The following is a 23,541-nucleotide window of genomic DNA, read 5'->3' as shown; positions in this document are numbered from 1 at the left end:
TTTTTATTTATTATTATACATTTCCTATTTTTATTTTTCGTTATTCGGATGTTTTCTTTCATTTCTTTACATAAGTTCCGACGTTGTGTAATAAATAAATAAACAGATAGGCGAATAAGTGAACAAACATATAATACAGTGTGTGTTAGGATTAAGAAGACGAGTTTGTGTCTATCGACTCGGAATTTTACAGTTTGCATAACTCGGTGTCATTCAAACCGGTGTGAGTGTTCCAGTTTGACCATTTTTATTTTCGAACACACTTTTACGTCATCATCACATTTGCGCAGATTTTTTAGGTCCCACATAAACGTTCCCCAAAACGTATTTGTTCAATGTTACATACCTATCTATTGTGAATTTCCCATGTCCAATGGAATTTTCAATATCCATCTTTGAAACGGCTGTCGTTTCTAGTGCAAAAACATTTGTTTGGAAAGTGATTAGCAAGCATTTTCCTTTTCTTGTTGTCTTTTTTTCTCGATGCTGATTTTATCATTTAAGAACACGATGTATATTTCAGATTATGACTGGAAAAAACGTAAGAGAAAACATTTTCTGTGGAGCAAAACAATCGTCTCATTTCTCAATCAAAAATAATCCTCGAAAATATATTTAGTTCAGCGAGCTCCCAATTTTCAATACACCATTACCTCTTTTGATTCTCATTTATAGCATTTGATATTCATTCCTCGATAATTTTTTCCACCTACCCAAATTTCTAACTATGTAGATAGTAAACAGGAAGTTGAGGTGAAATACGGAGGATACGGAGGGTGTGAAATCGTTAATCCCAAATCGAAATGGTATTCGTTTAATTCTACGAGCAGCGGACGAAAGAAATGCCGACATTTAGCGCATCGTCCTCGTACATGAACATTTCTACACATTTCACTGCTATCTTATTTATAAAGGACAAAGGAAAAAGTTTCTGGTGTTAATCAATCCGCTTGGGATGCGCCAACGCGTTTCATTTCAGATCGGAATCGTTTGAGGTTTACGAACTCGTGTCCGGCGCATTCAGTGACTTGTTGGGGCCAGCCGATGTCTGAAGTCAGTGTTTTTATCGTCCCAAACAAGTCTGGTACCAATCTATCGTCACCGGAGTGATGAGACGCTTGGTAGGTACTAGTGCGGTTTCGAACCATCGATTAGTGAATGTGAAGTCACAGTGGAACTTCTTACCGACTGCACTACACCCGCTCAACGTTATCTATAATCGAGTTAAAAAGAAATGAAGCTCGGTGCAGCTGCGTAGACAGCTGCACTCGAAGTGATGCTGTGGACCGTGGTGGTTAGGATCGATGGGGACCTTTGTCAGCGCTACTTACGTGTCGCTGGAGTTCGTCATTTTCCTACTTCGACCTCAGCGAGTAGTTCAGCCGCGCTGCTTCGAGCGCAACTGCCCTGAATTTCACGTCGCCTTGTCCCGACTATGTCTGGGGTATCAATTTAGCATGAATGACTGAAAGAATAGACATCCTCGAGCGTCGCATCATCAAATTGATTATGGCAACATTTCATTGGGTGGTTTTTTTTTTCAATGACTTAAAATCTTTTGAATTTCTTCAATATAATAGAAATACTTCGAATAATTACTAAAAACTCTATCTACTATCTTATTCCTCTATTTTTATATCCACACAAGTCTGAAATTGATGACTAAACTACCTCAACTTTTTTCTCTCTCTATTAAAGATATCATTTGTTTTTTAAAAAATTAAATAGAAATTCTAAGCGCTCATAGGCGATAAGAGCAAATAATGAGAGCCCTTAGTAATATTTACCAGCACCAACTATGTATGAATAAACATTGCTTTGAAAAATTGAGAGAACTATTTTTTTCACTTTTTCTGCGCTTATTTTTCGCAGTACGTTTACATAGTATGAGCGGCTAAAGATCCGGGAGTTATGAAGCATACAACAAAGTCGCGAAAATACTGTAACTAAACACAACAATTTTAATTTTTCGGCACAACTATTGACGTAAATTTAAATGCTATCGATTGGCAGGAGAATAATGTGGAACAGGAGATTCCCAACAAAGTCCAAGGTGCTAATTATGGTAATTAGCCTTTTCACGCCTTTTTCGTACCTTTAATTGCAATGGCAGCGTATAATAGCCTACGTACGTGTAATGTGGGTGGCCATTAAAATCGGTTTGGGACCATTGCAATTGTGCCAAGCACCTATTAAAAATTTCCCTACTTTACTATCAGTTGAAGTTTTTCCTCCCCGACGCGTTTATCCCTATCTGTTCGCAAAAATATAAGAACATCTTCCAATTCATCCCTCTTTCCATTCCGAAAGGTGGAAGATCAAATAAAATAGATCCAGAAAAAGAAGCTTCGTGAGTAGCTAATAGGAAAATGCTCCGCTGTTTTGAAATTTCCGCACGCCACAATAAAACTAGCAATTTTTCTAACAAAAGTAGGAGTATTCAACATGCTCAAGAAATCATTGATTCATTGATTTCATTCCCCTATTCACTCGCATTAAGGGCATCACTCCATGAATCTGAGGTGGTACGGACTTCAGGTGGAGTATTCTCATAAGGGATAGTAGATTATGGAGAGGAGGGTGATTCCGTCCATTTCTTCCTAATTGCCGTAAAAAACGGCCCGGATGACACGGCTTCGAGCGTTCCGGCGCGCTACTTTCTACAACGAGCTCGATTGGAGCGCGCCAGCCTTGTGCGGCGCCGTATCTTCCAGGCCATTTTTTACGGCAATCAGGAAGAAATGGATGGAATCACCCTCCTCTCCATAATCTACTATCCCTTATGAGAATACTCCACCTGAAACCTGCACCACCTCAGATATGTGGGGTGATGCCTTTAAGAAATAAAGTGATACAATCCCCGGCATTGACCAATCCGTCACAGATGCACCAATGCGTCCGACCTCAATCCAGAGTTGTTTGAGGTTTATAAACTCGTACTGGACCTCTGTAATGATTTCCCAAGGACTACTGACGTACAAAGGCAGTACCTTTATCCTCCTAAGGGATTTGGATAATAATTTATCAGTACCAGAGGGATGAAAGGTTTGGTCCGCTTTAGAAGGTTTCGAACAACGTACCCGCAGCGCAAGAACTCTTCTGCCACTGCACTATCCACACCCATTTACGGAGAGGAATGAACCATAGTAACTGAAAAGTTTATGAACTCTATATAGAACCTAGTTAGAATAGAACATAGTACAAACATTGGAGATCAAAGAGCCCAAATCTCCCGCCACTTCTCCGCTGATAATCACAAAAGAGACGCGCTGGTTTGTGCAAAAAAAAAATCCGAGCAAGAACCAAAAGTTGAAAGAAATTTTTGCAATCGTTAGCGATGGTTACACTACAAAAAGTCCAGGAACTGTTGGTTTCGAAGGTGTCATAGGTGGTGGAGCGTGATGATAACAACCAGTCTACATTAAAGGAATTCAGGAAAATTTTCTTAAGCTGGGATTCAGTAATAAAAGTCCACAATTTTTGGACATCACGAATGCTCAGACACATCGGTCAGTCCGCTTCGATGATATGTGGAAAACAAAACAACTCGTCAGACAAAACGATTTGCGCAAAACGAGGACATCTATCGTTCTAAATCGATAGAATGTCTTGCTAATGTGTTGGTAACTTGCTAAAAGTCAGCGTTCGCGAAAACCTTCCTCATTCTGCGAGGGACGCGTTTTCGGGGCTATTGTGCACGCGAATGGCTCTGAGTGTTCCTGATGTTTCAAACTTCTAAATTCGGGAGTTAAGGTCTTTCCAGGTGGAGAGGTTCTCAGCCTCGGAAATTGCGCAGTTGGAAAAAATTCCACTGCGACTGCACGGCCGGTCGCTATTTCGAAATTACCTTAGAGCCAACCGAACCTTTCGTCCCTTAGGGGTCGACTAATTCGACTTCGACTTCTCTGGGAGGATAAAAACAGTGAGTTGATGCATCGGCTAGCCCCATAAAGTCATTATATAGGCTAGACACATTCCTTCTATCTATTGTACTTCATCTTTGTCATTCATTCACAATACAGGAACAATACCTTCACAAGTTCGCTGAAAACAGTTCTCTCATCTCCTGGAGTGGTGTAATAAACTGTTTAAAACGTATTTTCCATTTCTTCCACATAGGCCGACGTTTGTGAAAGTGGACCAACCGCATGCACGAGTTTTTTGCCACATGTAAGCGGTTGGTCCTGTCTTCTTACAGTGTCATTGTACGAACGTTTCCTTATAAAGACGAAATGAACAAAGACAGGGCTTCCCGCAAAAACATTTAATGTAATTGCGAAAGAAGAAACATTGTACAAGAAGAATAAAGAGTAAGGAAATACCCACATATCTTACACAGAAGAAATGATCACGGGAAAATATCGTTCACAACCGGGATAACATCCACACGAATAATAATACTAGCTAATTTCTTACAAATATATGAACAAATCACCCGCCAGCCCACAGGCTGAACTGACCCTTCTTTTACGAAAGAACACTTGCCGAGACCCACATCACATTTAAAAAAACAATATGTATCTCATAGAAATCTTAGAATTTCACAAATACTACTGCGCCATATAGAGCAAAAGAAAACTTCTAAACAAAAAAAGCTAGTTAATAACTTTGAAAAATCCGTCCTGCATGCGATAGATAATAACCGATGACCTTGTCTTGCGATCGATAGCAAAAATCTTCTTCATATGTTCGTACAAACACTCCATATCTTCCTTGGACCTCTTGCTTGATTTACAGATTGTGTCAAATACGCGAATAAGCTGACTCAGAATAATATTAGTGGGGATAACGAAACAACGTTGTCAATTTCAGAAAGATTAACTAGCAGTTCTCCATGTTAAACAAAAAGGAAACATACCTCGTCTAGAGTCATCCCCTTATTAATAGAAGTTGCGACAGATCTAATGAGATCACCAGGAAGAGAGGTTACTAATAGAGTAATCTTTTCAGAAGAAGAAAACTGGGAAAAAGTGTTTGTTAGTCCAACTCGAATTTGATTCTGAATGGACAAAAGATTGAACTTTTATTTGTATTTAAGTAAATGGTATATTGCTATAACTATGAACAAAGAAATACCTCAATTTTCTTCTTAGTATTAAGTGCTGGACGTTCAACGGTTGCATAAACAACGATGCAGTTCGCAAATGTAGCGGGTGAGGGAGGAACTGCCGGTAGTTGGTTCCTGAAATGACGAAACTATGCTCTTCACAAGAACTGCCACAGCCTATATACAGCCTCAAAATGTAAATTTATAGCAGTTTTCTCCAATTACAATTTTCTTTTGAAGCTATACTTTCTTTTTCTCCTTATTGCATAAGCACTCAGAGAGTGGTTGGGTAAGAGCAGGTAATGCTTTTCTTCTTGAGAACGGGTCGAAACATTTCTTATGTGTTTTCCCCTCGACTAGTGACCAAACACAACTTATTTTTAAGTATCAGTATCTGTCATTATCTCTATACAAACTTCTCCTAATGAATTAGCTTCGACATGAGTTTTAATTTAATATAATTTTACCTAAAGACTTTGGGAAAAACCACTTTTTTGTCCAGGCCAACCCACTTTTCCGGCCTGTATCTCCCCATAAAAAATAATGAAAGTTTAAAATTCAGAATTAAGTATATAAACTAATTGTTTGATGAATAAAATAATAATTGTTGCAAAATGAAAAACCAATGAACCGGTGAGCAACATCCTAGTATGAACCGCAGCTGTTCACCTACTCCTCTTGAGCAAGACATAACTTCGCCTTTATTCAAGCAACTTATGTAAGCTATATGACAATTTCGAGAGCGAAAAATGCTCTAATAAGAGCCAGATTTTCTGATCCGTTTCAGAACCGGTTGAAAACAAATGACTGCTTCTTGGCGTCACTCAGCAGTAGGAAGAATAAAATATGCATGAAAATGCGCACCTGTGAATTGGTTCATCAGTTTTCTTCTTTAGACGGTCTACTGCAGCCGTGAATGTCATCTGTTAAGAAGAATAACGTTTAAAATCTAAATTAATATATAATGAACAGTGAATTTTACGAACCTTCCCGTGATCAATAGCATTGTTCATTACGAGCACCTCGCTAGGACCAAACACGACCAGAAGATTCTCAATATTGCTTCGCACACAGTGTTCCTGCAAAGAAAGTTTACTAAACTAAAAACTTTGAGGGCTGAGGAAAGTACATACGAGAATTTCAGGAACAGAAGAAACCGGTTCATGCATAATGTCTGTGCGTACTCCTGAGTCACGAAGTAAATTTGCGAGTTCAAACTTCTCCACCAGCAATGGTTTTGAGTATGAACACACCAAAGCATCGCAAACGATAGGGCTCTCTGAAATGAAAGAGGTCATACCTGTAACGTGTTTCAACAATAATGGATTTAAAATGTGTGTGTCGCATTAATCAATCTGTTTGGGAGGCGCCAAAGTGTTCACTTCAACTGAGAACTGTTCGAGAATCGAACGCGTGTCTATCCTGTATAATGACTTGAAGAGCTGCCCGATTCATCAAGTCAGTGTTCTTATCCACCACACAAATTTGATACCAATTCATTGATTCCTAAGGGATGAAAGAATTGGTTAGCGCTAAGGCGGTTACGAACCATCGACCAACAGTACAGACGCAACGGAACCTCTTACCAACTGCGCCACACCCGCGCCATAAGAAAATATTTACCGTTAGACAACTTCCTTCTGATATCGGCCAAGACATTTAATGAAATAGAAAGTCCGACAAGGCACAGAGAATGGGCAGGTCGAATATCCTGCGGATGCAGCTCATTTTTCAGCAAACTGTCGTAGCGCCCTAGAAATACATTGCAGAAATGAAGGAGAGTTTTTAATGAATAGTTATTAAGGAGAATGGAACGTACCTCCTGCGAGGACTGTGAGATCTACAGTGCCACGTTTCCTTGTGCTGGGCAACGTACAAGACAAATCGAACACTATCCCGTCAGCAAATGTAGAAGGACGATATACGATGGTTCCATCAAAAACTATATCGATATTTTTGGCGTTAGAAGCTAAAAATAAACAAGTCTTAAGTCCGTCCAAAACATAAGAGTACCGCTTATTTCCTGGAGTGAGACTTTCAAATTACACCTGTCTTCAGGAAAAGTTCGATGGCGCGATGGGTTTGGAAGAATGAGACAAGGTTCGATATGTTTATGAAATATCCTTTATACAAATCATATACAAATCTTATAAAATGTACTGCATCGGACACTGTTAAATTCTTGTAAGAAAATTGTTTAGTTCATGAATGAAAGAGATTGCGAACAAAGAAGATAAATCCTAAGAAAATAACCATCACAGCATATTTATGAAAATCCCATATACATAGCGTTTTTGCCATCAAAAGATGGAATTATTCAAAAACAAGGTTTGACCAAAAAGAGACTTTAACTTTCAAACCTATTGCAATATAATGAACTTCCACTAAGGCAAAGTTCATTAAAGAAGACGGAAACCCCACTTTTAAGACCTAAAGCAAGTTTCGAAGTTTTGTTACACGCGCTGCGTCAAATGAGAGAGGGGAACGGCGACGATGCGAAAGCGTCCTCACACACTTTTTGCGAAGATTGTGTCATTTCGGAAGTTCAGGCGGCGTAAAACAATCCCTGATTGTCGCTCGGGAAATTAAGCGCGTCAAGTTGGTTCGTGGAGTGTTACTTGTCGCAACGCTCTGAATTGCACTCGGAGAGCATTAAGAAGACAGTCTAATGTGTAGAAGAGGTGAGGTTCGACGAGATTTCAGCACGCATGTCAAAATCTCAAACAGGAAAATGAGGATAGATCTCAAACTCAAAGAGTAACCTACCATGAGCGAGCAATTCCGCAATTTGTTCCATCTCCGAAATAGCCACGTTAGCAGCATCCTTGACCTTACTGTTTCTAGAGTGAAGCAAACTCTTACACTTATCCTGGAAATGAAAATGGATCCATCAAGAAATTTGGGAAAAAAAAAACTACAAAAACCTCACACCTTGAAAACAGAGATCGGAAATGCTTTGGGCAATGCAGCAAGGAAGCATCGACTCTTACTATCTCCTACAAGATCTCCCACTGACTCGATAACCTTTGATACAGGAATAGGCACTGGAAAGTCACAAAGATTAGATATGAGGGTAATATCGTATACAGATTTCATTGTGAAATAAAAATTCGCAAGAAAAAACAACAAAACGTCAAAAGATACTAAAGTTTAATTCGCGGGACTGCATGGATTCAAGCACGATCTCCTTCTTTTCGTTTTTGATGCCTGCATGGATGAGAGCCGCCTCTATCAGACTCATATGCCCAATGCTAAATCGTGTAAATTGATAATGAATCCAAGACAAGTACACAAGATTTACCTTAGAGTACATTTGTATTCGGGTAGAATTTTGTAGGGGATTTCACTAACGACGGTAAGGAGATCTGCTGAGAGCGTGCTCGCAGAAGTGGCCAAACCGACGCAATCAACAGAGCATTCCCATTCTTCAGATGGATGGACGTCTTCTGAAATGACAAGTTTGAAGCGCACAAGAAATACATGATAAGATAAGGAGGAGGACCATTGGTATCCTTGTTCGCATACACCCTATCGAATACGTAACGTTTGATCCGATTAATAGAGTTTCTCGCACATAATCGGACGAAATTTTGGCGGAGATCCATCTAGAAAGTTTTTTTTCTTCTAATGAGGATGTGAACGACAAAATAGATGAACAGCTAATAAATGGACGCACTGGAAGCATAGTAACGTAACCATGTGGGTCAACCATTGCTGCTGGCTTGGAATACATTGATTTGCATGAGTCTAGTGCGATCTTCGATTGTGGGACAAGAAGGTGCGTGTTCAGTGGGACAAATGCGTGCATCCGTAGAATGGAAGCGAGCTCGTCCATCAAACGAGCGACGTATATGTCCCGAGAGCATGTAAATTTCTCCTATTAAAAAAATAGATACACATACAATGATTCAATAATTATAACTTCATTACCAAAAATTTCAAATAGAGTTTCCTACCTTACAGATGCCCTGATCGTAACAGTAAGCTCGCGCTGCGGGTAGCACCTCTTTCCCAAGTGCATTAACCATCCAGTGATAGAGCCGATTTCGAGTTTTTTGCGCTTGCGTGAATATTTTCTGAGACAACACATGGTCAATCAACGAAGAGGAATAATTACCATAGTTAATATGATACAGTAACTATAGGATCAAGAAAAATAACATAAAATAATATAATAATAAAAATAACATCAAAAAGACATAAAATTTATGTCTGTGTATTATAAAATTGACGGTGTTGGCATCTCACCACGCATACAGGGTGTCCGTAAAGTCATGGTGCGCTTTTGACTTTTGTCACAAAAAAGCAACAAAACAAGACAGAAATGTGAAATTTCGAAAAAATAAAGGGGAAACCATCCAAGTTTCCGTAATATGATAAGCAAGCGTGTGTGCACGCAAACTTCTGGATACAATATTCCTCCAGCGAGTGGATAGTCAAGGGTTCTTTCAAGTCATGCCCACCACGATCCCCCGATCTGACATTCTTAGACTTCGACTTGTTGGGTTATGTGAACCAATATGTGTGCAGTTAACGTATCAACGACAATAATCATTTACTACAGAGAATAACACATGTTATTCACTGTGTTATACCAGGCATCCTTAACCATGTGTGGGAAGAACTTGAGCATCGTTTAGATGTATGTAGTGCAACAATTGGAAGCCACATCCACGTGAAATGAATAGGTAAGAAACTTGGAGAACTTTCCATTATTTGAAGATTTCACATTTCTATTTACGGATACCCTGTACATGAGGGTAGAGGTGTAGTTCACGAATAATGGACGTGATCATGCTCAATTCCCAGTAGCAGCCCACAGAAAAACGTATGAAACGGCTTTGGTTGCACCTGCAGCTGAGGAGCCTCTGCTTTGCTGTCTGTTTGAATTACATTAGTTAGACTGTGGGCGCAGACGACGAGGGAATTTATCGCGTAAAAAGTTGCATCGTACGGAGGAGGAGGTACAACCAGGTCTGTTTTTCACGTCTCCTAGTGAAATCCTACGCAGAATTGAGCGTAATCTCTATAACGATGAACTGCACCCCCACCTATATCTATTGGAGAGATCCAAATACCGTCAAATCCTGATATGCTCCATTCAACTGATTACTGATCACATATCTTGAAAAGGAACCTTAAACTGCTTGTCCTCGATATCCACGAGAGGGACATGATCGTCCCGTAATAACTGTTCGGCAGTCGGCCTTTCAGTTGGGTCTGGTTTCAACATCCATTCGATGAGATGACGTACGTGTTTTGCCTATAAAAACAGAACGATGCAGAAAACAACAACAAAGAAAAAACTCATTTAAAATGCAACCTGTACTGCACTAAAACCTTCTCCGAAATTTTCAGGGAAAATCATTGATTTTTTTAGGTCAGCAATAATACGCTGGCGTCCCATTTTCGTAGAAAACGGAGGATTACACATCTCAAAGAGAACAATTCCAGTACTGAAATACATCTCTCTCACAAATTCTATCAAAAATAACATGTTTTTGAGAAATAACTACAAGTTTCAAACTGAAGCTATACCTGTAAACGTCGATTTTAGCGGTATATGGTTCAGAATTTTTGATATCACTCAATTCAGGCGCCATATACATCTCAGTCCCAATATCTTTTGTTAGTAGAGCTAAACTATGGATATAATGAGCATCCTCCTACACAACAACTTATTCACAACCTTGTTCTATGCCTACGGAAGCAGATACACACGCCGTTGTCTGTGTTTTCTTGAGGAAAAGATCTCTGGTCGCCAATCCGAAGTCCCCGATTTTGATGTGTCCTTCACTGTCTAAGAGAATATTCATCTGAAGAAGTATGATGTTAGGAAAATAATAACAGCAAGAAGACAACATATTTCAATGAATCTGACGCACCGGCTTGATGTCACGATGGATCATTCCTTGACGGTGGATATAGTCTAATCCAGTTAGTATTTCAGCAAAAAGTCTCCATATTAAACGCGGGTTTCCGCGAAGGTCACCGTCTTCTATCCAATCTCTCAAAGTCCCACCGTCGCAGTATTCCATTTGAATGTACAGTACGCGCAAAGGAAATCCGGATGCACGCTAAAGAATGCAGCGGGTAGAAAATAGATCATTGAAGGATACTTTCAACAGCCTACCCTATCAGTACTTGAAAGCGCACTTGGCATTGGCGGTGATTCTTCCTTGTCAGGACTTGAATCAGCAGGCTTTATCGCAGAACTGCTCGAGGATCCTCCAGAAATCTTTTCATTTTCGAATAGAACACTCTAAAAAGCCAACGAAACACTTCAGTACCTCGGACACATTTTGATAGCGAACGAAAAGCACAATAGCGTGAAACGTCTTTGCATTTTCCCTGATTTTTCACAGTTTCTCAATTTTGCCGACTCAGTACTTTCATCTCCTCATAAACAGAGATAAGCAAAGAATGTCAAGGTAGGCTTAGAACTTGTCAGACTAACATACGGAACTATTCATGTGCTTGGACTTGTGCTCCTTTATCCAAAAGTTGAGCTCCTGCCAAAATTTACCCTCTTTCCTTGTCTGATGCATCAACTCCTTATTAGGCGCCGAACTTATAAAACGCTAGTCAAAGTCACATTGTCAAACACAACTATCGGTGCTATTTACTATGTTAAGAAGAGTGATACAATGAAAACGGGACAAGTGAAACATGTCGCTGACATGCGAAGAGATCAAAGCAATAAATGAAGAATAATAGGCCAAAAACAAAATGTTTGCTAAAAAGGTGAACGCAATGATAAACGAAGAAGAATGAAAAAAGACGAACGATATAAAACGACCTACTACAAGTACCGAAAGTAGAAAGCAAACATCACGCGCCAAATGTATCATAGAAGAATAGAGAAATCGTGCTGAGGAAAAAAGCCGAATTTGAAAAAAAAAAAACAACTTACGACACTGTCAGAATTTGAATATGTAGGAGGAGCGAAACGATTTGAGTCACAGGATTCACCATCACTACTGTCGTCTGAGGACGAAGGTGGTTCCGGTCCTGAAGTAAAAGACGACATCATCATCAAAAAGCAAAACAAAACAACTCATGACACACCATCTTCGTTAATGGAAGGTTTATAATGTTGAATAAGTACTAGCCATCCTTAGCGCCCCTAATGAAATGTAGAAAGAATTTGGAAAGATCATAAACAGACATGCGATAGTCGGAGCCGGTGCTCCGACCCCCCTTCACTTTTGGACGGTTAGCGAAGGGGCCCCCTTCACTTGAGCTGCACCCACGGTCACCACGAGAAAAAAGAAAAAAAAGGTAGACAGTTTAACATGTTGAGAGATGTAAGAAAGTCGAATATTTCCATTGCAGGTATTCTCTTCAAAGTAAGAGCAAATGGACGACGGAAAAGTCGGAAAAGAAGGAATATTCATTCATAACTACCAAATAAAATAAAATAATATTAACTATGAGAATAAAATCTTAGTGACTTACCTGTCTTCTGATCACAGTATCGCGTGAATTACACTACAATAAACTACTAAATAAGGAGACATTACCGAGAAGGAACTACCGAGCAACAGAGCGAGAATGTACGGTTAGAGTTTGCTCCAGAATCACACGGCAGTGAAGAGTATCTTGAAATACCCCAGAACGTGACGAATCGAACGGTATACATCACATTCATTATGCGTTCTTTGCGGAGGAATTGGCGTCCAAAATTAGGCATGAAAAATTGAGTGTCTCCAGTTTGGAGCCCGTTACTTTTTTGAAAAGCAAGAAATCAAAAAAGAGATAATACACTGAGGTAGAGGTATCCCAGTAAATCACACTGCAATAAGCTACTAAATAAGGAGACATTACCGAGAAGGAACCAGCAACAGAGCGAGAATGTGCAGTTAGAGCGTGATTTTTACAGCAACAGAATTTCGCTGAAATATACAGCTAATATTTCCGTCCAGAGGAAAAACCGCCTAGCAGTGAAGGGTTTCTAGAGATTCCCTAGAACATGGCGGATCTAATGGTGTACAACATTTTCATTGTGATTTCGTGTCCGCTGAGAAATTGACGCCTAAACTTAGGCATCAAAAATTGAGTGTTTTCAGTTCTGAAGCCAGTACTTTGTTGGAGGACAAGAAACTCAAAAGTAGGTAGTATGCAGAGATAGATGAGAAATTTCTCTACAAACTGGTAGCAAAATTGTTATTTCACATTGACTATTAAGGAGAAAAAATTGGACCTGAAAATGGAGATTGAAATTACCAAATTTATAAGTTTCTTGCTTCGTTTTCTACCTACTCGAAACGAACAGGCAAGTATTGTATACCAAAGGAATCCGCATTTTACGCTCTATCTGAAAATATATAACATGTTAAGGAAAGGTTTTGTCTCAATCAAACGGAGGGGGAAGAGCACGCGCAGTTGTAGATTCTCCGGCCCAACAGTCCGAGCCTAATGTTTAAGCATAGGAGGGGGAGCTCCCCCCCCCCCCCTCTCTTTGAAAAAACTACGCATTTCTGCAGGTCAACCGAGTTACCTTTGTATAGATTGAGAAATTCTAGAGCGAATATGTCCCCTTCACTCTATTGATAGGTTTTGAAATAAACAAGTTATTTAGAAAAAACCTGTTTTTCCGGCTGCAAAAAAGCAGCGATTTTTTTGAGCTTGCGACGCATTTCTTCAACCAGGTCAAGTATGCTCTGTATAGAGCAGAAAATGTAGGTGCGTTATGTACCCTTCACTCTACTGTTAGCTTTCTCAAAGAACTGAGTTATTTAAGAAGATAAGTGCTTTCGAAGATAGATACAGTGAATTTCTGCAACTTAAAAACTCTTTTAGTCCGGTATTTTGGCAAATACTTGTAGCGAATTCCATCCTCTTTTACAATATATTGTAATTAATCCACGCAGTTTAGTCTGGATTTTGTAATATCTGAAATAGTAATGTATGTGCAAGAGCTGCTCGTGATAACTCATCACGCCGCACTCCTTTGGGAACTCCGCCAGGAACTATATATAATATAATATATAACATATATGACGTATATAAGTGCTCTTTTTCTTTCTAGTTCGTAATTAAAGTTGCTCATTCGTCCTCGCTGCTCCATCGTACCGATGTTGTTTATTCATCTTCATACTTTCTCTTTAAATACGATTCAGTAGAAAATGCGTATTATGCTGTTACTGTTGTTACTCTTCATCGAATAAGTAATTTCTCCGCTGCCAAAAATGAATTTTTTGTTCTGGTAACTCTTGATTAATATGACTAATCTCCCTTTAATGCTATCTGCTGGCTTATGAGCCCTTCTCTTCTTTACAATGTTTAGGACAACTATTCAACTAATTAAATTATTTAAATGGTTTTTAGGTATTCTTTTGTCGATGAGTACTATGAAACAACCTTTCTGAGTTGTCCACCTTTATTTGTACAGACCTTCTTCTTCTTCGAGAGACATCGATATACAAAAGTGACATAGCGTGCTCCTCCTCTCTCTTTGAGAAAACTACGCATTTCTGCAGGTCATCCGAGTTACCTTTGTATAGACTGAGAAATTCTAGAGCGAATATGTCCCCTTCACTCTATTGATAGGTTTCCAACTAAGCGAGTTATTTAGAAAAAAACCTGTTTTTTCAGCTGCAAAATAACAACGACTTTTTAGAGTTCGGGGCACATTTGCTCAATCCGGTCAGATAATTTCTGTATAGAACAAGGGAAGTTAGGGCAGTTATGTACCTTCACTCCATTTCTAGGTTTTCAAATAACTAAGTTATTAAGGGCGAAATTTGCTCGTTGAGGTGATAATGTGACTAGTTGTTTTGCGTTGCTTGAGGCTCTTTTCTGACTCATTTCTTTGCAACTTCCTTATAGGAATTTCCTTCTTCTTTCGCTGTGTGTAGCGTTAGGAACATGTGCTTTGTAATTCTTTTTATTATAATATTTATTTTATTTATCTCGAATAGTAAAGTGTGTGCACTCTAGAAGAAGCAGCTTCAACGCTACCTTTAGTCCCTAGAGGGGAAATGCCACCGTCTGCAAATGTTCTGCTTCACTGGTTTTGGACAACTCTACTTCTACTCATCGACATAGTTAGTTTTTTGAAATCGTTTCCTGCTCTTCTTTGCTTTACTGACTTTGTTCAGATACGCTTTCCCGTCTACTTGTGGAGAAAATTCAGAGGGGCCCAGTAAACAGATGTATAAATATATACATACGTATATTTAAAAATGTGTTAATAAATGATGTTTTTTCCTACGGAATCATAGAAAATAGGAAAAAATTAAAATAAGAAAAACTTATTTTCGCCGTCGCTACCTCCCCCCCCCCCCCCATTGACGATGACGATTTCTTTAAAGTTCACTAAATATATGTCTCATTGACCCCCTTCACTTTCGGCTGCCCAATATGGGCAAGACCCTTCACCTAGGAGGGGGCCGGCTCCTCCTTATCGCACCTATGATCATAAAATTCAGGAAGAGAAGTGGATTTTTAAGGAATAAACTTTTTACGCCCAAAAGACTATGATTAATGCACAATAGAAAACAAGCAACTTTTTTTATATGTATGCATTTAAGCAACATGAGTAGAGCTTTCTAAAATCCTTGCAAGGGTCGCGCGTAAATGGCCAGTTGCCAACCGAATTCGGTCCTGCAACAAACAAAACTACTGTTCTCGCTGCTAGTGCAGAAGCTTTGTTAAAGGCATCACTCTACGAATCTGAGGTGGTAAGGATTTCAGGTGGAGTATTCGTATACAGGATGGGAGACTATGTAGAGGAGGGTGATTCCGTCCATTTCTTCCTAATTGCCGCAAAAAACGGTCCGGAAGATACTGCTTCAGGCGTTCTGGCGCACTATTTTCTACAGGGAGTTCGACTGGAGCGCGCCAGCCTTGTGCGGCGCCGCATCTTCCGGGCCGTTTTTTACGGCAATTAGGAAGAAATGGACGGAATCACCCCCTCTCCGTAGTCTCCCATCCCGTATACGATTACTCCACCTGAAATCCGTACCACCTCAGATTCGTGGAGTGATGCCTTTAACCCGTATGTTAATACTCTTCACACATCTATCCGCCGATAGCGGATCCAAATATCGATAATACATCTATTTTACTGTTTTCCAGCCAGCATAAATCCTACTCATAAGTGTGATACACATCACTTACAAATTTATAAGTGTACAGAGAATTTTGAAGAGTATATATATTTGGAGAGTTATTATAAGTAGTAGATTAAGAAAAGACGGAGCTTCTTCCACGACAGTTATTTATCTCAGAATTTCGTACCTTCGCTTTGAACATACGTCCGGAAACTTAGTTAAAATATTTTGCTAAATTTTGTTCGATACTTAACCTAAAATCTTTACCTCTGCAGCTCGCAGTCCACTCATTTGCATCCACCAGTAGTCCACCTGCAGCGACCTCTAGATTTCTAAGACGTGTTGCCAGAAGCGAATCTAGAAAATGTGGCATTTCTTGCTTAAATGGGATGTGAATGATCATGTGATTGCATGTCATTGTAGTCTTCAAATCCATTCTTCCTAGGTATGGAGAAGCCAGCTGTTTTGTCCAACAGCTGGGCACCAATCAAATTTCACAATGTAGTAGATGGCACTTGTCGCCGATCTGCATCCTCTAGAGCAAAATTCAGTGTACAACTGGCATAGACCTAACGAAATGAATTTTTGTTAAATGGAAGAGTAAAGTGAATAGATTACATAATCACTGCATTTAGCAACAAAGATGACCGTTGTAATCTTAAGACAAGTGAAGTCTGCAATAAAATTAAGACACCAACCGTCCTCCACTTCAAATTTCTTGATGCGTTCGGCCGAAAAAATAGAACTCTTAGCAGGAGAAAATGTGGATCTTTTCGTATGAGCTGTTGTGACAGTCTCGATCCATGCGCTTGAACGGAAAAATTTCAACATTGCAAATTGTTCTATGTGAAACATGAAACCATACTTGAAGTACCGAACCACATTGGGATGATTCAACTTTGAAAATAGCTTCGCTTCACGGGTAATTCTTCTTGTTAGTGGATCATCCATTGGGTCTAGTGTAATGCACTTCACAGCATAGTCGCACCAGTCAAGCTTGTTTCTGAAATTGGAAAAGAAAGAAGAAACTTTTCAGCAAAGCCCGCAGAAAAAAAACGGCAAAGTTACCTTGCTTGGACAACTTCACCGAAAGCTCCTTTCCCAAGGTATTTCTGTATGATGAAATCTTTCATTAACCTACTATCCTTTTGTTGGATAGCAAAATGATGTGAGTTAGAAGAGCTGTAGGAATCGAATACGACCGCTCCTACAACAAATGTCAAACAGTTTAATACAAATGAGAGAGAAAAAAAAGAATAAGACCTCCATGATTGAAATACTGGTGATTTATTAATTCCTCAATATTTTGCGCACTCTCACACGTGGAGATGAAGCTTTTTAGCTCCTCTAGAGATTCTTCTCCATCGACAAACGCTTTCTTAACAAGGTTACGTGAAAAAAGAGTACACGAGATGAAAAAGAATAATCAAAGAAAATTCGGCCGAAGAGAATCCCATATTTATCTAGCTGACCCCAGACATAAAAAGAGACTTTTGCCCTAGTCCATGAAGAGACTTAAAAGAAAGTTTTTTTTTTCGTGAGAGTGATTCACGAAAAGACGATGACTTGAACGGAAAAGTCGCAGTCGATTTAATATTCAATGGAACGAAATAGTGGCTTTCCATTGCAGCGCATTTTAGTTCTGTCAAATATAATTTAGGTCATAATTATATTATACTCTTGATATCAGTTACAGTTTTCGTCTTCATATATAATAGTTTGCCAATTGTCGATAGAAATCAATCATATCGGTCCTGTTGCAGCCGAAATTTCAACACAAACATATTTCGTTCTTACAATTCATAATAACTTAACCTACAGCTCAGATCTTAATTCCTTACTACGCTCGCTGAATGCTGCATTCGGATTTTTGCCTTCACACCAGAAGGCTTCCAGTAATTTGCAGAAATAATAGTTATTGTAATCTAATGCTAATAGCACTCTCGGGGAACGGTAAGGAGGGTCCCGGCGGATTCTTCGCGAAAGCCTCCGAGACATAAATGCCCAGCGGATGCAGGCAGATACGCGAGCATACCTCGAAGAGGTCACTCTCCAGTCGTTCAGGAAGACGCAGACAACTGTCTTAGATGTTCTTCTAGCCACAAAGACGCAGAAAACGGCGGAGTTACAAGGAAATATGCAAAGAAGAGTGGTATGAGCTGTCGAAATTACCGAATAAGTCAAAGAATAATAGCGTTAGAAGTTCACGGGATTTTGTATGGTGTTCTAATAAAGAAAGGGAGTGAGTTTGTCTTTATATCACCTTCAAAAAGCCTAGAAATCCAACCAAATTTGAACTCTTTTTCTTCCTGTAAGTCCCAAGAAGTCAGAGATACAGAAGGTCCTTCTGTCCAGAAATAAATTAGGCTACAAGAAAGTTTGAGAGTTACAGGATAACGATAATTCTCATTACCGTTACTTTTGAGAGCTGGAATGTTCCGTTTTAATGAAAGTTTTTATGCACGTGATTTGAAGCAATTAGATACATCTTTATCTCATATTTCACGTGAGGATTTCTCTTGCTTCTAATACGATTACAAAATTGAGATCACCTCACGTCACAAAACTGCAGTGAGTGTGTCTGATTCTCCAAACAAATTAATGGATAGTGAATTATATCCTAGCCGGCGATGCAGCGTATCATTAGCGGTAGGCAACCAGAGTCAGCTTTTTAGGTAGCAACGAAAGTGAATCTCTTTAGGACGCGCACCATCGCTAATTGCTCTGGCGTGGCGTGACCGGGGCAAGCTCGAAATTCCGCCGGGGACCTCTTTACGCGAACCCAGTACTTTCAATATGAATAATTCTCAAACAAGGAAAAAAAAAACTATTTTAATAGAGATCGTCTTTTTATCAATAGTTCACCCATTAGCTTTGGACTTGAACGCCCTTAACGTCTCCTTTTAAATCCACCTAGTCTATTTTTCGTTCGAAGGTAAGATCAATTGAGTAACAAACCAACATTTGTCATTATTTCCTTGAGAAGAGAAGCAAGATCTCTCAAATCATGGGTTCTTTTGCTTTTTTCGTCTGCGGGATTATAGTGCTCCAAGTTTCCAGTATAGTACTTGAAGTACTCGCATAGACTAAGAAGACGTCTTCTAAATTAGAAAAATCGGAGGATTTAGAATACACAATGTGTTAGATTAATAGGCAAAACTCACTTAAGACAATAATCTGAAAAACGTAATGACGATTTGCCACACCAAAGTGAGTGAATATCAACACATCCATGCGCCAATTTATGATCATGAAGGCAACGCAACGCACAGACAGCACTGGTAGAAAGTCGTCGCAAAAAATTCTGAGAGAATTTACCCCGATGAAACTCTGGAACAACTTGCAAGAAAGCAACGAAACAATACCTCCTTACGAATACTATCAGCACACTCTATAAAACACTTTTCGTCGTCTTCGACCTTCTGCGCCACATACACTGTGACATTGAAGAATTTTGGGGACAAAGAAACTTTATCCATAGCCACGAAATGATACGGTAACAGTGTTTGCTCATCTTTTAGTAGATTAGAAATGGAATGACGCAAGTTGTCAATTTCCTCCAGTTTTCTAAACAGCATTTCGATATGAGGCATGCCGCTAGCACAAAATTCAATCTCACACTCACCTCATAAGAGTGACGTATTTTGGATCTTTGATATTTGTTGGTGTATTTTTGCACCCACTGGAATTGAACTTATATTCGGAGATGAGCAAAAGTTGACCCTAAAAGAATAAATTAATAAATAATGATAAGTTTTAGAGAATATAGTACAAAACGAACATGGTCGCAACCAAACCATTCGCGACAGAACGTATGATGAGGTCTGGTGATTGAAAGAGAACTAGCAGTGATTTCACGTCCACCAATTACAGACGTAGTGGATTTTGTCTGAAAACAGGACCTGCCTTGAGATTGACGTAACAGGAAATGAAGCGGCGGCAAACACTTTGAAAATGTAATGATAACAACTTGTAATCGCTGCACACGCAATACAAGCGGCATAGCTGATCGAAAAAGGCTTTCTATGTAGTAGTAGTTCTATGCAATCTCAAACTATCATGCTGAAAGAATGATGAAAAACTATGAGAAACAAGAAAAAAAACCGAGAACTTGCTGCGCCTCCTGGAGAGGGCTTAAATGCACGCCTTCACGCAAGACGCGATCGTCACTTCGATATAATACGTTTTACGTTGATTGCAAATTCTTTTCGAAATACAAAGTGGATAGATAACTGTACATAAAAGAATTCTGATAAGTATTTGTTGCTAACATAACACTTTCTAATGTATCTAATGATGCAGACCATCGTAGATACCGGGATGGGTAGCACAGTCGATAAGAGGTCTCGTTGCGACTACACGATAAATGGTTCGAAACCGCTCTGCAGCCAAGCCTATCACTATCTATTTTTCGATAAATTGCTCAACAGACTTGTTCAAGAGGATAAAAACACTGACTTTACACATCGGCTAGCTCTCGCAAGTCATTGTATAAGTTACATGCATGTTCGTCAATCTCAAATAATTTTGAATAACAGACAAACACTTTCTAAGTGGATTGATTCATCAAAGACTCTCATCATTTTTATAAAGCAGTGAGGCTTCTCTGGGAATCTCAACGAATTTCAATTATTTAAATTTTTACTTGAAACCTCTAGTACAATTTTCAAGTCTTTTCATACATCTTTTTTTTTGCTTTCCTGTCATGCCAGTACTTCTGTACTTAAAGGCAGCATACCACGAATCTGAGGTGGTGCAGCGGGGTCGTAGATTATGGAGATAGGGGTAGTTCCGCTCATCTCTCCCTGCATCACTGCAAACAGCCGCTTCCAGAATGCTGTATTGCATCTATGACGCCATCTATTGCAACGCTCCGCCCCTTGCGCCGCCTCCGCCATGCGATTCGTCGAAAATCAATTCGGACTGTCCCGATACGCAGTAAGGGACGTTACGTGTGCAAGGGTGGCGCGCTGCAATAGAAGGCATCGTACAAAACAGCATTCAGGGGACGGCTGTTTGCAGTGATTCAGGGAGAGCTGAGCGGAACCACTCCGGTCTCCATAATCTACGACCCCATTACGGATACTCCACCTGAAATCCGTACCACCCCTGATTCGCAGTATGCTGCCTTTAAACTCGGCTCGCGTCCTGTTTATGGCGCCTCTCGGAGTGAAAAACGCCACGCCACCGTAATTACGCAATGAACATTAGCTCACGCGGTCATAAGTTGTACCGTAAACACAAGAGCATCAAATTCTGGGCACATTCACGAGGAACCCAAGCTGGTTAGTGCAGCTGACCTTGTCCCTGCCACCGAGATCGCCACTGCGCCAGCTCCGGCTTTAGGTCAATGTTAGGCACCGCCCGTTCCACTGTATGTGCTCGTGTTTTCTTTGCATGAGTTGATGGAACTAATTTATAAGCGAATGGAATTATAAAATTTGAAATTGAAAAAAGAACTTGTTTGTGAATGAAAGTAGCTGAAAGAAAGGCAAGAAAAGCGATGCTTTTCTTCTAAGAATGGTAGATCGGCAGAAAACAAAAATAAAGGTGACCAATTAATCAAGAAGGCGGTGAAGTGTGATGATAGCCGTGACCGCCGATTTCCATGCGCACTCAATACTTAATTTGTGATACTTGATTTACGGTTTTCAGAGTATAAGGTAAGGTCGAAAATAATGTTCTTGAAGGGGAATATAAGCTACAGGCTAATTTCAGGGGACGAACTACCTGGTACAATCCATAGTTCGCTCCATATGGATACGATGAGTGAGCATCGCTACTTATATTCTACAACTTCTTTCGACAACTACCTCCTCGGCTTGCTAGGGAAACGGTCTTACCAGCAACAAAAACTAGCATCTTTGTTGAGAGTTGCAATGTAGGGCCAAATGATCTGCAGCTATTTCGTTCTTTTGTTGCGATACTTGCAAATCAGAACTCAACTACTACTGGGGAAGACCCGCTGTTTCCCGAATGCTTCCTTTAAGAAAATAACTAGGTTTTCTGTATCGATTACGAGAAAATAATATACCAATGTCACAATAGAATATATAAAACAAGTAAATAGGAAAGTAAATAAATAAGTAAATAAAGAAGGTAGGAGCTGTCACCTGGACATCTTTCTCATCTGCACTTTCAGTCTGCAAGACTTCTGATCTCCACTCAGCTTCGAGTTGTTGTCTTTCTAGTTCCTCCGCTACTGCTTCCTTTTCTCGTGCTTCGCTGCACGCTTTTTCTTCCTAGAGATCGAAGAGATACTTGGAAAAAGACATGTTGTGAAGATTATTTTGGAAGATTTTTCCTCAAACTACCTCTAACAAGGAATCTCGGTTTTCCTTATGTCGTAACATGACGTCGTGGAAAGATCCGAGAGGTGGTTTGTTTCTTTCATATAGAAAACTACTGACGACATCGCACAGATCGAGAATCATTGACTGAAATTGAATGTGTGGGTAGAATAAGTACGACAGTACCACATATAAAAATCCACTTCTAGCTAACTTACAGTTCCAATAAGCTCATTACATCTTCGATTCAGTACTACAAGAAGCTCTTTGATATCATCTTGTGAGAGACCTTTGGAATTCTTCACACTCAATGAAGGTACACTACAAAACAGAACAAATAATATGTACATAGATAATAGACATAATAGTAGAATTAGGAAAAAGGCTAAGGATAATCTCCTACGTATAAAAACATAGTGCAAAATAATACCTATTCGGATAGGACTCTGGGCATTCTGCGTGAAGATCTAATGAAACGAATGTTTGACTTGCCTCCTCTCCAGTGTGATGAGGCTCCAGATGTATCGTAACCTGCAGCGGCTTCCATACCTGTGTGAGGAAAAGGGCTAAAAACATTGATAAAATAAAGATGTTTTTTTGTTACGAACCTTCCAAGCCATCCGAGGAAAAACTGCGTCGTTTCCAAAAATGGACTCCAAAGCCAACTTTTCGTCAAGCTGTGCTTGACGCGTCCAACTATCACCCATGTTTAACCATATGTAAAAATCGCTAAGTGAATTAGTATTAAGCAGGTTCAAGTCTGATAGGATCGGGACATTCCGATGTACAGAGAAAGAAGTACCACCCTGATACTGAATACTACAGAATTATGAAAAGATATTGATCCAAAAAAAAGTGAAAACTTAGAATTAGTCAAATCAGCCACTCTCAAGCACAGGCCACTAACTCACCATCGGTTTGTTTAGGCGGCTGCGTCGCGGCGCGCTATTTTAAAGCACAGCACCTTCGCTGTCTGTCAATTTTGCCGAGGATGATTGCCAGTAAACATCCTCATTTCTTTTCAACCGTTTTGCACAACAATTTCCACTTACATGTTTTCAAGAGCATTACAATCAGCAGGCTCTCTTTATTCCTTCCGACTGTTTGGACTGCCACATTTGTTCTTTCAAAATCCTTTTTGCTCAGT

The 23,541-nt window shown here is 39.7% G+C and overlaps 3 protein-coding genes across 3 annotated transcripts in view; all 3 read right to left on the bottom strand.

The window, feature by feature from the left end:
• Nucleotides 1-393, bottom strand: part of RB195_021789 (uncharacterized protein) — a gene marked incomplete at both ends in the record, with an annotated part of 35,004 nt that extends 34,611 nt beyond the window's left edge. Inside the window, one exon of the mRNA XM_064208682.1 lies at nt 347-393. Coding sequence (XP_064064563.1) covers nt 347-393 — 47 coding nt within the window. The remainder of the gene's footprint in view (nt 1-346) is intronic.
• A 3,695-nt stretch (nt 394-4,088) lies between these two features.
• Nucleotides 4,089-4,328, bottom strand: RB195_021788 (uncharacterized protein; the record flags this gene model as incomplete). Its single annotated transcript, XM_064208681.1, has 1 exon — nt 4,089-4,328. One exon carries the CDS (start codon nt 4,326-4,328, stop codon nt 4,089-4,091), a length of 240 nt encoding a protein of 79 aa, XP_064064562.1.
• A 267-nt stretch (nt 4,329-4,595) lies between these two features.
• On the bottom strand, nt 4,596-23,101 carry RB195_021787 (uncharacterized protein; the record flags this gene model as incomplete). The annotated part of the gene is made up of 37 exons (XM_064208680.1): nt 4,596-4,760; nt 4,859-4,999; nt 5,077-5,182; nt 5,912-5,970; nt 6,034-6,126; nt 6,181-6,326; nt 6,671-6,799; nt 6,867-7,016; nt 7,814-7,916; nt 7,979-8,091; nt 8,192-8,298; nt 8,349-8,493; nt 8,550-8,652; nt 8,724-8,924; nt 9,004-9,123; nt 10,185-10,310; nt 10,371-10,503; nt 10,586-10,685; nt 10,737-10,863; nt 10,933-11,124; nt 11,181-11,309; nt 11,961-12,058; nt 16,372-16,461; nt 16,803-16,912; nt 16,970-17,107; nt 17,173-17,311; nt 17,368-17,482; nt 19,067-19,205; nt 19,269-19,408; nt 19,470-19,671; nt 19,730-19,827; nt 19,886-19,993; nt 22,218-22,346; nt 22,419-22,541; nt 22,613-22,715; nt 22,825-22,943; nt 23,003-23,101. 37 exons carry the CDS (start codon nt 23,099-23,101, stop codon nt 4,596-4,598), a joined length of 4,638 nt encoding a protein of 1,545 aa, XP_064064561.1.
• Nucleotides 23,102-23,541: the final 440 nt, after the last annotated feature.

Source organism: Necator americanus, chromosome X (assembly GCF_031761385.1).
Source record: "Necator americanus strain Aroian chromosome X, whole genome shotgun sequence".
Taxonomy (NCBI): Eukaryota; Metazoa; Nematoda; class Chromadorea; order Rhabditida; family Ancylostomatidae; genus Necator; species Necator americanus.
Note: the sequence above shows the minus strand (reverse complement) of the source record. Positions and strands in the feature narration are given on the sequence as shown.